Source organism: Panicum virgatum, chromosome 4N (assembly GCF_016808335.1).
Source record: "Panicum virgatum strain AP13 chromosome 4N, P.virgatum_v5, whole genome shotgun sequence".
NCBI lineage: Eukaryota > Viridiplantae > Streptophyta > Magnoliopsida > Poales > Poaceae > Panicum > Panicum virgatum.
The window spans coordinates 3,206,094-3,223,523 of record NC_053148.1 but is presented as its reverse complement, the minus strand read 5'-3'; the positions used below and the strand labels follow the sequence as shown (position 1 = coordinate 3,223,523).

The window sequence follows — 17,430 nt, the reverse complement described above, 5'->3', positions numbered from 1 at the left end:
GAATTTATTACTCCCTGCTGCTGCTTGCTGCTGCGCTGCTTCCGGCTGCTGCTAGCTGCTCGGCTGCTGCTGCAGCCAAGAGCAGCCCACTCCAGCCCTCCGAACACGGTGAATATATTCAATAGATCAAATCTGCGACGTACACACACTTCAGCATGTAACTCAAAATCCTAGCACGTGTGAAAACTCAAAATCTGCGACGTACAAAATAATTCAATTCATTCTCAACCGATCGCAATGCAAGCCAGAGTAGTTTTCCATCGATCAAATCCCAACACGTTCAATTCATCCATCACACAATAGGATAAAATTCTTGAGAAATTCATGAAGACAATTATGTTCAAAAAAGAAATTCATGAAGACAGAAGCAGAAGCACGCAGAAGCAGAAGCTGCACTTGCATGTCTCGTGGCAGGCTAACAGCAGAAGTAGAAGCACGCGGTGAACAGGCTGCCAAAGGAAGAAAGAAACAATACTAGGCATCATCATCAGGAGTAAAAATATGATCAGTAGGAATTAAAATTTAATTGTTCAAGCAGCACATATGCAATACACAATGAACTAAAGATCATTAAGCTTCACTAGATATAGCTAGTAGCAACCTTTTACCATCGACTAGATCTTAATTTTCAAAAAAAAAACTAGTCTACTACAACCTAGATAAATAGCTTCAGAAACCAAGTAGCTACTAGTCTACTACTTAGCGGCTGCTCATGTCATACCATACGTTCTTGCAGTTAAACACATGAAGTTCAGTGTCATACCATACTAGGACTACTACTTTCTAACTCAGCTACTGGTCAGTGTCTAAAGCAAATGAGTGGCACAACTAGTGTCATACCATACTAGGACCACTACTTTCTAACTCAGCTACTGGTCAGTGTCTAAAGCAAATGAGTGGCACAACTAGAAGAAGAACAAGAGGCCAATTTGATTTGTCAGTTGACCTGAACTAATTGCTTTTGTGTGTTTACTGCTGCTTTCTCACTCTCTGGAAGGAACAAGTTCTCCAATATAGTCGGGAGGCCAAGTGGTGTTACCTGGAGCATTGTAGTTTCTCTCTTTCAACTGAAGATCACTGAAGATTGGATCTGGCGAGAGGATACTCTCAAGATCAGATGATGATGGTACTGATATTGGAACCTGCATTTTTTTAAAAATAGTTTTAATATTCCATACTTCATAGCATCTACAAAAATAATATACAGAAAACAAAGATGCAGTTGCTCTGTAGGACTTTACACAATGTTGCTAATAATGATCATACAATTCACTTTTACTGATACACTATTATTTTGTTTCAAAGCAGAGTGCTCAGAACTCGAGAATTGAGAGCACTAACAGCTGCATCAGGACAGATCAGATCCTGATCATGAAATAGAGCTATCCTATTAATTATTCAGTAGTTGAGTTGCACAAAACAATATCAGTAATAGGGAATAGTTTCATAATGTACAATTGGAAATACTGGATAGTATACCCATAACAAATCCCAGTCCATGGTATTATGATTTAGGAAAAACTGCATCACATTTAATTGGCTTTGTCCTACTTCAAACTAATTTTTCAAATAGAAAACTTATCGAACCAGGAGATCCAAATCAAAACAGTCAAGCCATAATTAACACACTAACTCTATGCTTCCGGTTCTACCTTACAAGCTACAGCTAACTGAGTCAGTTTTTAACTTTAATAAGTTGACATTTCCTCCCAATCCAAACAAGATCTACAAATAAGATCTTGTGGGCAAAGGTGATACAATCGACTTGGTAATCTTGTTGATAAGGGCTTGCATATCCTGCCAAAGAAACAATAAAAGCAGAATTTATTAAGCTGCAAGATTACCTAACTTTTAATTCAGATAAGCAGTTCACAGACTGCATGTATGTTCCAAACTGAGTCAACCGAAAAATTCCATAGCACCACAGTATGTCCCAAGCAGTACCATATGCCACAATAAAGATTTAGCTCATTGCATTATGAGCCACTAACAAGAGTCAAACCCGGAAAAAGTAAAGCATAGATGAGTCATTTGATAATTTAATCAAACAGCACGTTCAGATAACACATAAGCAGCTAGTAAAAACATTTTCAGAACTTACAAAAGCTTTAAATGCGGGTCTGAGCGCAGCCGTTTCATACATGCAGCACCCTGAAAACAGAGTGAACCAAGCATTACAGTCCAACTGATAACTTCAGAACTGCAGACATGAGATCTCTTACATTTCACAGATGCCATACCTAGCGACCAAATATCGGATTTGTTACCATAAGGTATATCCGCAAGAAATTCCGGGCACATGTGACTTGGTGTTCCTACTACCTGCATCAGGAGCATAGAGCCATAAGTTGTGACTAAGAAATGATACAGTGAACAGAAGCAAGTGAAGAGGCATGTTGTATGTGCTAACCAAGGATGCTAGATCATCAGGGGTTAATATTTTTGCAAGCCCAAAGTCACCTGCATTTGTTTAGAATGCAAATTAAATTGTTTCCAAAATTGTGTAGCGTGCTAGAAAGCATGCCTTTGTGCCGAAATGGCCAAGGCTTTCCGCTGCGCCAACAACGACGACAGCATCACCATCAAGGCCGAGGAGGGCTGGAAAGACACCGTTACCTTCAAGTTCGATTCGCCGAAATGGTAATACTGTTTCACATAAACACACAGGCACAAACCAGTTCCCAGATTTCATTAATCCAGATACAATTTCACTAATCCATAAACATTAACACAAACCAGTTCCAATCAGCACTGCAAGTATGCCAACCCAAGTAGCTGTTTACATCTAACCAGTTCCCAGAGAACAGCAAGAATTGGATATTGGAGAGGATCTTGGAGATCAGCAAGGATAGGATCTACAAGAGGAGGGAGTACAAACCCTAGATACGCCGATCTACAGCGGAGACATGGAAGATCAGAAAGCAACGAGAGGAAACTCACATGAGCAAGTACGAATACAAGCTGCGGAGGAGCCGGCCGAGTAGAGGTCTCGATGTAGATCGGCGCGGCGGCATCTCGACGGGGAAGCGGGGGGGGGGGGGGGGGGGGGCGGCGGCGGGATCGACGGAGTTGGGGAAGAGGTGGAGCAGCGGCGACACTGGGATAGAGACGGAGCGGTGGCGCTCGACGGAGTAGAGGCGGCGGAGGCAGGACAACGGCGCTGGACGGAAGCGGGGCGGCGGCGCTGCGCCTTCTTTTTCTCGTGACGCCGCTCGGGAATCCTCGCCCGGACCCTCGAGGTGGGGAGGAGCCGCCCCGTGGAAATCGCAGGGTTCAGGTCGACCTTCCCCGCCCGATGGGCTCCCAAATTGCCAAATAATTTACCCCGGGGCTAATTTCCGCGCGGGCTTCCAGCCTGGGAAAACCCGGGAACCGGCATGTCAGACCCGGAGCAGTGAAATTGTTTATAGACATAAAATATTTTGGAGTAAAAAATAGTTCATAGATGTACTTTACCTCTTCTGTAACTACTCACATAGATGTAGAACTAGCTGCAGTACAAAAGAAACTACCCGATTATATTGTAGTAGAACTCCAACTGTACTCAACTAGAACTTTCCATGTAATCTTGTTCCCCCAAATATATAAGGGCGGGCAGAGACCCCCTCCAAATAATGATCAACACCTAAGATAATACAAAAGATGTAGGGTATTTGTTGTCGACCGAAACCCACCGGCGAGCAACGACGGGCAACACAAAGAGCCGGGAGGTTGCTAGGGCGCTAGAGGCACTACTCCCTCGTCGACGGCCCGCAATTTCTGTCACGCGCTCGGAGGATGTGTGAAAACCGGGCGTGCCACTTGACCTATACCCGATCAGGAGGGTGCATACGTGCTCCGAACAGTTTCCTGCATACAAAGACACGTGCAAACGTAAGTCCGAGCCGTGGTCGGCTCCCTGGGACGACTCTTGCATTGGCTTTGAAGAGCCGATCGAGTCCCGGTGTTAGACGGGATCTGATTGTATCCGGATATGATAAATAGAGCAAATCACTATAAAACTGCTTCAATTAAATCTAATTGATCTAATCCACGATAATAACAGCTTCACTGCTAGATCGGAACATCCTACACGTGACTAGGCCTAGCGAACGTAACATACAACTAAACCACAACCTAAAACAGAGGCCTAAGAACTAGCAAGAGCCGATTCCCGGAACAATCCCTATCAAGACTAAGATAAAGCATCTACTACGCCACCGGATCATCCAATCCATTTGCAAGGCCTGACCTAGCAGATATTATGCCAACTCTTAAGATAAGAGCAAATCATAACAGATCGGATCTACTAAACATGAAAGAAGCAGGGTGTTGCCCCTGTGCGACTAATTCTATGCGATAAGAACTAGCAAGAGATTGAAACGTGACTGCACAGAGACAACATGATATTCGCAGATGATAAGCAACGAAGCACAAAAGATCTACTGAAAGCCATGCTACGAACATCATGATAACTAGTACTACTCGCCATCAAAAACGCTTCAGCACGAGTAATACCAAGGTAAAAACAAGAACAATACTGCCCTAATCGCAAGAAGCGATCAGGGCAGCATGACACTTACTTGGATGGAACCCTAGGATTAGGGGTGGCGATGCGCCGAGAGTTGTTGTTTGCGAGTCGTGATGACGCTCTCCTCACGAATAACAAAGGATACATATTTATAGTCCGGAGACTTGGGAAACAATCTAAACTAATCTTGTCCCGATTGGACTCTATCTCTAACCTTAAACTAAATCTAAGGATACACGGCCAATGTGGCCCATATGCTCACGCAGGAGCCGATTTACAAGCCTTCCTCAATCTTCTGCTTTAAGCCCATCTTGCTTTCGGCCCATAAATTAACCCTGTTAATTTATGGAGATAACACATGCCCCCCTGGTTTTGGCAATGATAGTTCCAAAACCAATCCGTCGCCTCATCTTCCCGTTAATGCTCATTAAACATACTGCAACCACCAAAGAAGACGCAACGTCTCTGCAACTGGCTCCTCGTAGAATGTGAAATTGCCGATCCGTCTTCCATCTTCTCACTATTTAATCTCACCCGAATCGGCTCTTCTCCACAGAAAACTCCTTCTTCCTCCCAAAGCCAATAACGCAGAAAACCACCCCAATCCTCCAGCAGCCATGGCCATCTCTTCTTCCTCCGGCTCCAACTCATTCGGAGACTCTTCTTCTTCTTCTTCGTCTTCCCCTTCTTCTTCTTCCTCCCTCTCGGCTTCCTCCATCGACTCTATCCCAGAGAGCCGAGAGCCGACCCCCGAGTGGGACCCAACAGCAGCCTACGAGGCGCTGGCTCCTCTGCACTGGGACGCAGAGGAGTTCGACTTCGGGGTCGCCTCCGAGGAGGACGAGCCCATGACTGAAGTAGAAGACCTCCGACTCCTGTTCCAAGAGGAGTCGGAGAAGGACGAGGAAGAAGACCCCTCGTCGGACGGAGTCGACTCTTCCTCGGAAGAGGAGATCGACTCCCCCTCCGATGACGACGAGCCGATGGGCGGAAAGCCCTTCCGGTTCCTCGGGTCCTCCGGGGAGGACAGCGAGGAGGAGGTCAGCGGCGACGACGATGGCTGGAGCGACTCCGGGTCTGAAGGCGGCAGCAGCGCCTTCAGCAGCGACGACGACGACGACGACGGCAGCGACGACGACAGCAGCGGGGATGTGCCGACCCGAAGCCCCAAGCGTCGTAGGTACTAGGTACCTACGAACAGTAGTAGTAGTATCGTAGGAGTAGGATCAAAAGCCGAAGGATTGATTCCTTTGTAAAATCGGCTTTCCTTGTAATGAACTCTTTTAATGAAATCGAGTTCCTTCAATTTCGTGTCTTTGTTTACCTTCCAAAAAAGCCGATGGCAATGCATCAGGCTTCCATAAATATCCAAGAGCCGACGAAATTCAAACTAGAAGCAACCCGCAGAAGAATAATACTTCCAGTCTGAACCGAACTCGACGAACCCTCAAATCCGAGTGCAATTCGAAAACCAAGCTCTACAAATCCGAGCAAGAACCCTCCAAGCAGCTGGAATTCGAATCAGAGCCCACAGCAAGCAAACCCTAAGCCGACAGATCTGTACCATGGCAGATTCTGCAACTCGGACGACAAGCTCTGCAACCAATGATGCGGCAATCCACGGCCTGAAGGCAATCAGCTTACCAAACTTCTGAAACTGAAACTCTGAAACGTGACATCATACGCATATTTCTGAATTTCTGAACTTCAGGTGTCAGACATCCTTTTGCCGCATCCATCTAATCCAAAATCTTTTTGTCTTGGCCCACAAACCCATGAAAACCCCATAGATTTGATCTCTTGTGAAGCAAATAGGATCCCTTTTGTGAGTCAAAACATCGATCTGAACCTCTGGGCCGACTGCTTGAGAGCCTGGCCTAATCCACCTGAAAGCTGGATTACATGGTACAGCAGAGTAGCAAAAGCTCACATGCCCTTATGGCAGGATTTGAACATAGCCAATGCACTTAGTTTATCATTGTCTCCACTTGACAAAGATGAAAATCTTCTGAAAACCATCGGCTATTTCTGGTCTGACGCTCTGAATTGCTTCCTCTTTGGTCATGGACCCATGACCATTACTCTGCTGGATGTTACCATGATCACTAGCTTAGACATTAGTTCCCCCAACCCTACTGCTCACAAAATGACAGAAGTCCCTTTTAAACTTTCTTCCAAAGTCAACTGCACAAATTGGGGTACTTACATGAATCAGCACATGAAGACAAAAGGTCCAGTGACTGAGAAGGAACACACAGCCTTCTTAAATCTTTGGCTAGAGCACTTCATCTTCTGTGGCCCTTCCTTAGCTCCAACTAAGAACTATCTTTCCTTGGCCTATCACCTGGCCCATGGCAATCACACCGGCCTAGGTAAACTCTTCCTTGGAGAAATTTACAGATATCTCCATTTGACGACATCTAACCTGCTTAACCACAAGAAATTGAGAACTGGAGGCCCTTGGTGGTTTATTCAGTTGTGGGCACAACTGTACTTCCAGCACCATATTCCCAATTTCCAAGGCCTGACCAAGAACTCCTTCCCTGATGAGAGTGGCAAACGAATTAGATGTACTAGTTACGGCCAAGCTTTATTCAGTCTCCCTGGCAGTAAACTGAATTTAGCAGATGCAACAAACTGGTTTAGAGTCTTCTACAAAGGACTAGATAATCCTCTCTACTTCCCATTTACTGAATCTGAATCCTTTGAGAACCCAACTGCATTCAGATTAGATAACTTTGCGGATGACGACAGCACTCGGCATCTATATTCTTTGATGATTCGACCTGGCTTCCTCCCCGTTGGCATCAGTACTTCTAACAGAATTATCAAGCCAGACTATGAATCCTACCAGCCAGTCATAGTAGCTCAGCAATTTAGCCTAGGACAGGTATGGCTGGGCGTTCGGGCTACCCGAAAATTTCGGGTCGGGTTTTTCGGGTTTTTTAAATTTCGGGTTTCGAAAATTCGAACCCGAAATTTTTTCAAAATAAACAAAACCCGACATTTCGGGTACCCGATATTTCGGGTTCGGGTTTACCCGAACAACCCGAGATGCAGCTAAGAGGGCAGCGACAACACAGATGCAAAGCAAGAAGTAGCAGATCCAACACCATGTGAAACGGATGCAGCCGATGCAGCAAGCAAGCACAACAAAGTTGCAAACAGCCAGGCGTAGCAACTAGCAAGCAGCCTGCAGAGCCTCAGCCACGTGCGTTGTGGTGTGGTGCCGCCCGCCCCTGCGCTGCCGTGGCTGCCCGTCGTCGCTGCTGGGCCTGGGTTGAGGTTGAAGCTGCCGAGCTTGGTTGAGGTTGAAGCTGCCGAGCTGGCCCCCGAGGATCCTAACCTCACGGTCGGGCAGACGGCGGCCATGAAGCGGCTGGCTGGGAGCACGAGGATCTAGACAAGGATCCCCGAGATGGTGCGCGGCTGCGTGCAGTACGTGAAGAAGGTGCTGCTCGGCATGCTCCGCCTCCACCCACTAGCGATTTGTGGGGGGCGCGGCCACGCGGAGGCGGAGATCTGGAAGGCGCCGCCGCCTGGGGGAGGGATGGGGAGTTGGGGACGGGGACTCGGGAGAGGGAGACAGCAAAGAGGATAAGGTTAGGGTAGAGGGTAGCCAGGTAGATGTTGGGTTGTGAACTGTGGTGGGCCAAATTTACTCCTTAACTTTCAACGTGTTCGGGTTTTCGGGTACCGGAGTTCAGTACCCGAATTACCCGTAATAATTTCGGGTACCGGAGGTTGCTACCCGAATTAGTAGTCGGGTTTTTCGGGTTCGGACTTTTCGGGTACGGGTTCGGGTTTTTCGGGTACGGACTTCGGGTTTCGGGTAATATGCCCAGCCATAAGGACAGGTCCCTCCCTACTTCCATATTCACCACTTGGTGGAGAGCAGAGCCGATCTGCCTGACGGTCTTACTAGCTCGAGATGCTACAACATGTTTGATGACCTCCACATTCCAATACCAGCCGATCTGTCCTTCACTTCTTCATCAATCGGCTTTGATACCTGGTGGAAGATGTGGACAACACATGTCTTCAGAAAAGCTCTAGGCCCTCAACTGCAGCAAATTGATCCTGAATACGTAATCCCCGAGGAGGAGGTACTGATTTTATACATTCATCCTTTTAAATCCTCTACTCCTTTCTCTTGGCTTAACCTGCTCATCCTGTCAGCAGCAACAAGATGGTCCAGAACCCACGACCAGTACTGGGGAGCCATTTCACTTTCTTCCAACTGCTCCTGATGTACTCTTCTGCAAAGGATCACCACCAATGAAGAAAGTGATAATGTCTGTTCAGCCAGACTTACTTCAGTCGGCTTCCAAGCGAAGACAAACTTCTGCAAGCGTTGCCCCCCGAGTCTTGACCAAGAAAAGGAAGACGATCACGAGGCGAGTGATCAAGAAACCAGCACCAGCTTCTTCGAGTCCATCAGAGTCTAATACCAACCAGGTAACTTATTTCTCCGAAACTTCTTCTTTATCTTATACATGTGTACTCTGGTTGACTGCAGTTCTATGTTCAGGATGCAGCTGAAGAAATCTCTAGTGTAAAAACCCTGGATCAACATGAGATAGCTGCAACTCCCGATGCACTGATGAATACAAGCGAGGAACAAGCCGATGCAGCAGATGTTCTTGACGTCAACACCAGCTTTGATTGGACGATTGCTCCTGAACCGTCCAACACTTCTTCTTCAGAACAGGTAACATTAAAAAAACCAATTCTGAACCAGCCGATAACTCCATAAATGCGTCTTGCACTAACTCCAGATATGCCCATAGAGTTTTGATATTTCAGGTTTGCTTTCCTTTGACCCTGCATCAATGGGTCTAACTGTTCCTGGATCAGAAACATCATCTCTACAGCAATCGGCTAACCTAACACATCAGCTTCAACTTATCAAGGATCTTCTATCTGCCACAATAACTGCTCTGGTTGATGATTCCAGTAAAATAAAGAACATCTTCGAGCAAATAGAATCCCAACTCCCGGAACCATTGCAAATCAAGCTCTGGTCAGCCAGCAACCTCCCATTCTTCCGGATAGAAGTCAGTAAAGCACAAGAAAGGATGAAAGCACGTCGCTCTCAAGCTTCTCTGAAAGCCGACATTACCCAAAAATGCAAGGCTCTCAACCAAAAGAAGGCAACTCTAGATATCAAAGCTGACGTGTCTGCCAACACGAATCGACTCGACCTCCTGAAGAAAGAACTGGCGAAACTCGAAGAAAAGGTCCGCATTACCAAGGAACTCATCCAAGCCGAGGAAACTTCCATTGCAAACTCCAAACAAGAAACCCGGAAGATATCTGAGCAAATACAAACAGAGTTTGCAGAGATCAGCACCTTGAGTCGGCAGATAGTTTCAGGCAATGATAAGGATGACGAAGCGATTGTAGCACGTGCAAATGCCGTTCGTACTGAAGCCATCCATGCCATAGAAGAATTCCTGAACCAGTAGATAGGCTCAAGAGAGAATTAGTACTGCCTGTTAACTTGAAAGTTGTACTTGTTTAAAAACGTCTCAAGTCGATGGTAATACATCGGCTATTTTTCTTTATCGGCCAACTCAACGTGTTGGCCTATCATTATATTGTTTATTTTTTTTTACCGGCCAACTCAACGTGTTGGCCTATTACACTGCAGCCAGATGGATCTCATCAGCTTATCTTTTACTCGTCTTTCCACATGCTCGAGAAATACTTCTTCAGATGCTGTCCATTGACAGCAACAGGAAACTTAACGCCGTCCAATTCCTCGAGCATGTACGCATTCCCAGGCAAAACCTGATCAACCTTGTACGGACCATGCCAAGTTGGAGACCATTTACCAAACTTTTTATCTTTGGTTCCCAATGGCAATACTGCCTCCCAAACCAAGTCTCCCACTTGGAAATCCTTATGTTTGACCTTCTTGTTATATGCACGGGCGACTTTAGCCTTATTTTCTTTGATCTTTTCCAACGACCAAAGTCTCAATTCCATTAGGTCCTCCACGTTATCATTCATCAAGGCTGCATACTGTTCAGCAGATAGATCATTCTGAAACTCAACACGCCTTGATCCGGCTGTGATTTCCCACGGTAGCACAACATCCTGGCCGTAGACTAGATGGTACGGCGACGTCTTGGTGGACCCATGACACGAAATACGATATGCCCACAAAGCTTCTGACAACACCTCATGCCAACGCCTAGGATATTCATCGATCTTTCTTTTTATGAGCTTGATGAGGCTCTGGTTGGATGCTTCAGCCTGTCCATTAGCTTGGGCATAATATGGAGATGATCTGATCAGCTTAATCCCCATATCATCGGCAAATTTTCTGAACTCCTCCGATATAAAGACCGATCCTCCATCGGTCGTAATGGTCTGGGGGATCCCAAACCTGTGAATGATGTGTTCTTTGACAAAGCTGATCACATCTGTTGACGCCACTGACCTCATGGGTACTGCCTCTACCCACTTTGTGAAATAATCTGTGGCAGCTAAGACCCATTGGTGACCCTTGCTAGACGACGGGTTGATCTGTCCAATCATGTCCATGCCCCAACCTCTGAATGGCCAGGGTTTGATGATAGGGTTCATCACTGATGCTGGCACTATCTGAATTTTGCCAAACCTCTGACACGCTTGACATCCCTTGTAATATTTGAAACAATCTTCAAGCATAGTGGGCCAGTAATAACCCGACCGCCTAATCAGCCACTTCATCTTGTAAGCCGATTGGTGAGTACCGCAGGCTCCTTCATGTACCTCATGCAAGAGCCGATTTGACTCTGAAGGTCCCAGGCATTTAAGTAATAGTCCTTCCAAGGTCCTGTAGAACATATCGTCCCCTATCAGAACATACTTCATGGCCTTGAGTCTTATCCTTCTGGGTGCCCCCCGAGCCGAATCTTTCAAGTAATTGAAGATATCGGCTCTCCAGTCTTCGGGTTCTAGAAACTGGACCTCCACCTCGACTCCATCGGCTGTCTCCTTGTAGCCAGAAGCCATCTGTGCCAAATCATTGGCTTCATTGTTCAGAGTCCTGCGTATCCAGTGGAAATTGATGTACCTGAATCGTGACATCAACTCACGGCACTGCATCCATATCAGGAAAAGAGCCTCGCTCTCACACCTATATTCCTCCGTGAGCTGAGAAATCACCAGCTTCGAATCTCCAAAAATTTCCACCGCTTCTGCACCGGCTTCGAGAAGCAACTCCATCCCTTTGTGAACGGCTTCATATTCCACCAGATTATTGGTGCACGGGGCAGTCATTCTGATGGAGAAGGAATAAGTCGCCCCTCGAGGCGACACCAACAGAATTCCCACACCGCATCCATCATCACAAGCCGATCCGTCAAAGAATATAGCCCAAGCACGAATAAATAACGCAGCAATATCAATGCTGATCCTATCCGCAACAAGATCTGCCAGTGCTTGTCCCTTGACTGCTTTCGCAGGCTGGTATCGGATATCGAACTCTGATAATGCAAACATCCATTTTCCGAGCCGGCCTTTAAGGACAGGGGCCGACAGCATATGTTTTATGACATCCGATTTGCATATGACAATTGTTTCCGCCGAAAGCAAAATATGGCGAAGCTTTGTACATGTAAAGTATAAGCAAAGACAAAGCTTCTCGATTTCAGGATACCTGGTCTCGGCGTCTAACATGCGTCTGCTGAGGTAAAAAACCACCCTCTCTTGGCCGTCATGCTTCTGGACTAGCACCGAAGCAATGGAAGTGTCACCGACGGATAGGTACACATAGAACGGCCTATCTTGCTGAGGAGGAACCAATACTGGAGGCTTTGACAAATATTCTTTGATTTCATCGAAAGCTTGCTGCTGTTCTGCCCCCCAACGAAACTCATCATCGGATTTGATCTTTACTAAACCCATAAACGGCTCAATGCGTCCGGACAGATTAGAAATAAATCGCCTGACAAAGTTAATTTTACCGATGAGTTTCTGTAACTCCTTCTTTGTAGTAGGTGGCTTCATCATCTTCACGGCTTCTTGACTTTTTAGGCCGATCTCGATTCCCCTTTCATGCACTAGGAATCCCAGAAATTGACCGGCCGATACACCGAAGGCACACTTCTTTGGGTTCATTTTGAGCCCGAACCTTCGAGTCCGCTCCATAACTTGACGCAGATCTTCTAAATGCCCCGCAGCTGACTTGGACTTGACCACAACGTCATCAATATAAATCTCTACCAGCTTGCCGATGAGATCATGAAAAATGTAATTCATAGCACGTTGGTACGTTGCACCGGCATTTTTCAGTCCGAAGGTCATAACCAAGTACTCGAACAAGCCAACTGCACCTGGTACTCTGAACGCAGTCTTGTTCACGTCCTCTGGGGCCATGAAGATCTGGTTGTAACCGGCGTTGCCATCCATGAAACTCATCATTTTGTGGCCAGCAGCGGTGTTGATCAACGTCTCTGCAACAGGCATTGGGTATTCATCCTTCGGAGTTGCTCTGTTGAGATCTCTAAAATCGACGCAGACACGCCATCGGCCATCTTTCTTTTGTACCGGCACCACACTGGAGATCCATTCTGCATACCGGCACGGCCTGATGAACCCAGCATCCAGCATCTTCTCCACCTCTTTCTTAACTTCTTCTAGGACTTCGGCCTTCATCTGACGTGCTCGTTGCTGAAACGGCCGAAACCCTTTCTTGAGCGGGAGCCGATGCTCGACTATGCTTCTATCCAATCCAGGCATCTCCGTGTAGTCCCATGCAAAGCAATCCCGGTATTCTTTTAGCAGTGTGATCATCTCCTCTCGCAAAGCCGGATCCAACTTACTGCTGATAAATGTCGGCCGTGGCTTATCCCCAGGACCGATGTCAACCTCTTCCAAATCATCAGCTGATGTGAATCCGTATCCGAGTTTGCCGTCATCTAAAAAATCGGCCGCGAATGCGAGCGAGTCTTCACTATCCACAATGTCAGCAGCAAACACAGGGAGATGACAAGAAAAATTATTTGGCCAACCGCACGGGCTGGCCGCTTCTATACTTCTATTATTTCTCAGAACCAAATAGTCAATAGATAGCCAACTGCTACAGGAGGCCATCATGTGTACATGATGTAACAATTCCGACCAAAAACAGAATTTTTCTATTTTTCGGGGCCGATCGCCGGGATCGGCCTCTCTATTTTCATTACACCCCGTGGCTAGCCAGGGTGCATCTATTCTGTGAGGCCAGTGGATAAGACCAGCCTCAGTCCGTTTTTTGTCGCCTCAATCCGATCACAGTCTTCCAGGGCGATCCTGGAAATCGGCTCTTGTCCTTCCGCATCCCAGGCGTTCATATCTGCGACCGAGACCTCGCTGGAATCATCTGCAGGGACCACCTCTACTTCATCGCCATCCCATTGGACGAGGTACTGGTGCATTGTGGAAGGGATACAACAGTTGGCATAAATCCAGTCTCTTCCAAGCAGCACCGTGTATGTGCTCTTGCTGTTAACGATGAAGAACGATGTCGGTACAGTCTTGCGGCCCACTGTCAGTTCCACATTAAGAACCCCCATCGCCTCTGATGGCTGTCCATTAAAGTCGTTGAGCATCACATTGGTCTTGATCAAATCGGCAGAAGAACGACCCAATTGGCGCAGCACAGAATATGGCATCAGGTTAACTGCAGCACCAGTGTCGACCAACATCCTGTTCACAGGCTTGCCGTCATTGAAGCCCTTGAGATATAACCCCTTCAAGTGTTTGTAGCTCTTCTCCTTGGGCTTCTCGAAAATGATTGGCCGTGGGCCGAGATCCAGCTGCGCGATGGCTAATTCCTCCGGTTGGGGTGCTCGAAATTCCGACGGGAGCACGAACACCATGTTCACGTCAGCCGATGGCTTCTCATCGGCTTTTGTCTGCTTGGGGCGCCACTCCATCCTCGGGGGGCGCCTCTCTTCCCTCTGCGGTAGCCTAACTTGCTCCGCGAGATCCGGACGCGCTTTCCTCAGCACGTCAAGATACTTTGCTTCTGCATCTTCGAGGTTGCGCAAGCGCTGTACTCTGCGCTTCTGCGACCGATTGAGCCCGTCAGGACACCACCGTGGGCGATGGTACCTGTCTTCTTCCTCTAGCTCTGAATCACCTCTGGATGGGCGCCCCACATGGTCGTCCTGACGTGTTCTGGGCCCCAAACGCCGGAACACCGATGTCTTGTCCTGTTGGTGCCCTCGAGGCCTGCACTCCAAGCAATCATCTATAGTAAGTAATCGGCTCATGCCGGAATTCTAACAGTACCTGAAGAACGGGCAATGCCGTCGCGTATAGCCTGGCGCCTGCCCAATGTCCTTCCTGAGCGGTGCTCGTACTCGTCTTCCTCCGATTCGTATCGGCGGCGTAGCTAGTACTGGTACTGGTATTTCTCCAGAAGCTGATTAGAAGCTGGAAGCTGATTGCGGATGTGACGTACTTGCTCTTCAGTCACATGCTGCTGTTCCAACTCGTGTTCATTCTGCGGCCGCTTGCCAGAAGCGGCCTCTCTCCTCTGCTTGTCATGGCGGCGCATAGGTCCCACCATGTTGATGTGGAATGCCAAGTCTTGGCCCTTGGACCTGAAGTCTGACAGTTCCACAACGTTAGCTTGTGGGAAGGGCTTCGTGTCCACCTTCATAGTGTGCTGAGCCAGGATTAATCAGCCTTGCTCGATAGCCGATTGGATCTGGTGACGCAGCTGCTTGCATTCACCAGTGGCATGATTAAACGAGTGGTGCCACTTGCAGTATAGCCTTCCCTGCAACTCTTGTGCCGTCGGCAGCTTGTGATTTTCTGGGAGCTTCAGCTATTTTTCTTTGAGGAGCAGGTCGAATATCTGCTCTGTTTTGGTTACGTCGAAGTCAAAGCCCTTCACAAGCCCCTGCTGCTTGATCCACTTGCATGGGACAGGATTTGCCCCCCGAGTCCACTCTGCCACGGCCACTTCTTGCTCTTCACCCGAGTCGTCAGATTCTTCAGCTTGTGCCATGTTCACATGGCGCTTGAACTTGTCCTGGTACAGCTCCGGATGATAATGCTCGTATGCGGTAAGCTTCTGCATAAGGTGCGCCAGAGACGTAAGCTCCAACTGAAAAGCCGCATCCTTGATCAGCTTAGCAAGTCCCAGGACAGCCAGATCGACTGCCTCTTTCTCTGTGATGCGTGACGAGTAGCATCGGTTCTTGACCTCCCTGAAGCATTGTATGTACTCTGACACGATCTCTCCTCGCTTCTGCCTGACTTGGGCGAGGTCGGCAATTCCAGCTTCTGCAGCTTCCGAGTGGTACTGGGTATGGAATTGATTTTCAAGCTGCCTCCAAGTCCGAATCGAATCCGGAGCTAGCGACGCGTACCATCCAAAGGCTGGGCCTGTAAGGGATTGGCCGAAGAACCGGACCCTCAATGGATCCGACACTGAGATCATCCCAAGCTGCGTTAAGTATCGGCTCACATGCTCGATGGAGCTGGCTCCCTCTGATCCGTTGAACTTGGTGAACTCAGGAAGCCGATACTTGGGTGGCAGTGGGATCAAGTCATAGTCGCTTGGATACGGCTTGGAATAGCCGATTGCTTTCCTCTTGGGCAGGATGCCGAACTGGTCTCTGAGTATTGCACTGACCTGCTCCACACTAAGAACTCCTAGGGCCGATGGCTCAGCACTCGGCCCAGTAGCGTACTTTTCCAGCCATGCTTGTTTTTCTGCGTCTGCTCCAGGAGCTCCTGGGTTCACCATCTGCACCGAGCGTGCTGGACTGACGCTGTCAGGGATGTAGGCGCACGTGTAGCCGTGCGGAATCTCCTTAGGTGGCTCACTGAGGAACTGGCCTTCTCCAGGATCACCGCCGATCTTGTGGACGACGTAGATCGGCGAGCTGTGTGGTCTGGGAGCTGCAAATGAGAATGGCAGTTGCGGCCTAGAATGCAGTGCAGCTTCCTCTGTGTGACTCCCCAGGATTGGCCCCGATGGAGAGTACTGGTTTTTGATTATCTCCTGGATGACGCGATGCGCCATGCGCTCGAGTTCGTTCATCAAACTCTGAGAGTGCCGATGAAGCGCATGGGCCACCATGTAGTTCATCTCCTGATGCAGGGCTCTGGTGCATTCTTCAGATGGTACAGACAAATCTACATTGTCCAGAGCGCCTTCTGGTGAGAACCCCTTCCACTTGATGCCATGGTTGCGAGTCCTCTCAAAAGAGCCGATGAGATCGGCTTCCAGCAGAGCTTTGATCTCATCATACTTCTTCTTGTGTTCAGGAGGAAGCTCTTCATATATGACGGGCTTGGGAGCGGGTTCTTGATCTTGAGCTCCGGTCATCATTGCGGTGGATGTTGTTGCCGAGTGTCCCACCGGGCGTGCCAGAATGTGTTGTCGACCGAAACCCACCGGCGAGCAACGACGGGCAACACGAAGAGCCGGGAGGTTGCTAGGGCGCTAGAGGCACTACTCCCTCGTCGACGGCCCGCAATTTCCGTCACGCGCCCGGAGGATGTGTGAAAACCGGGCGTGCCACCTGACCTATACCCGATCAGGAGGGTGCATACGTGCTCCGAATAGTTTCCTGCATACAAAGACACGTGCAAACGTAAGTCCGAGCCGTGGTCGGCTCCCCGGGACGACTCTTGCATCGGCTTTGAAGAGCCGATCGAGTCCCGGTGTTAGACGGGATCTGATTGTATCCGGATATGATAAATAGAGCAAATCACTATAAAACTGCTTCAATTAAATCTAATTGATCTAATCCACGATAATAACAGCTTCACTGCTAGATCGGAACATCCTACACGTGACTAGGCCTAGCGAACGTAACATACAACTAAACCACAACCTAAAACAGAGGCCTAAGAACTAGCAAGAGTCGATTCCCGGAACAATCCCTATCAAGACTAAGATAAAGCATCTACTACGCCACCGG

The 17,430-nt window shown here is 48.1% G+C and overlaps 1 protein-coding gene across 12 annotated transcripts; it reads right to left on the bottom strand.

The window, feature by feature from the left end:
* Window positions 1–180: 180 nt before the first annotated feature.
* LOC120670048 (serine/threonine-protein kinase Nek2-like) lies at window positions 181–3,318 on the bottom strand. 12 transcript variants are annotated; one of them, XR_005673033.1, is made up of 8 exons: window positions 2,941–3,315; window positions 2,617–2,646; window positions 2,411–2,460; window positions 2,241–2,318; window positions 2,102–2,151; window positions 1,653–1,797; window positions 1,040–1,142; window positions 181–449 (listed from the first exon to the last, which is right to left on the bottom strand). XR_005673033.1 is itself a non-coding variant. In XM_039950027.1 (6 exons), exons 2-6 carry the CDS (start codon window positions 2,690–2,692, stop codon window positions 286–288), a joined length of 567 nt encoding a protein of 188 aa, XP_039805961.1. In that variant the 5' UTR covers window positions 2,693–2,855; window positions 2,941–3,313; the 3' UTR covers window positions 181–285. The 12 variants fall into 12 exon arrangements, 2 of the variants coding, with proteins under 2 accessions (XP_039805961.1, XP_039805962.1); XR_005673032.1 differs by having other exon boundaries at window positions 2,617–3,314; XR_005673034.1 differs by lacking the exon at window positions 2,617–2,646 and having other exon boundaries at window positions 2,941–3,314.
* Between the last annotated feature and the right edge of the window lie 14,112 nt (window positions 3,319–17,430).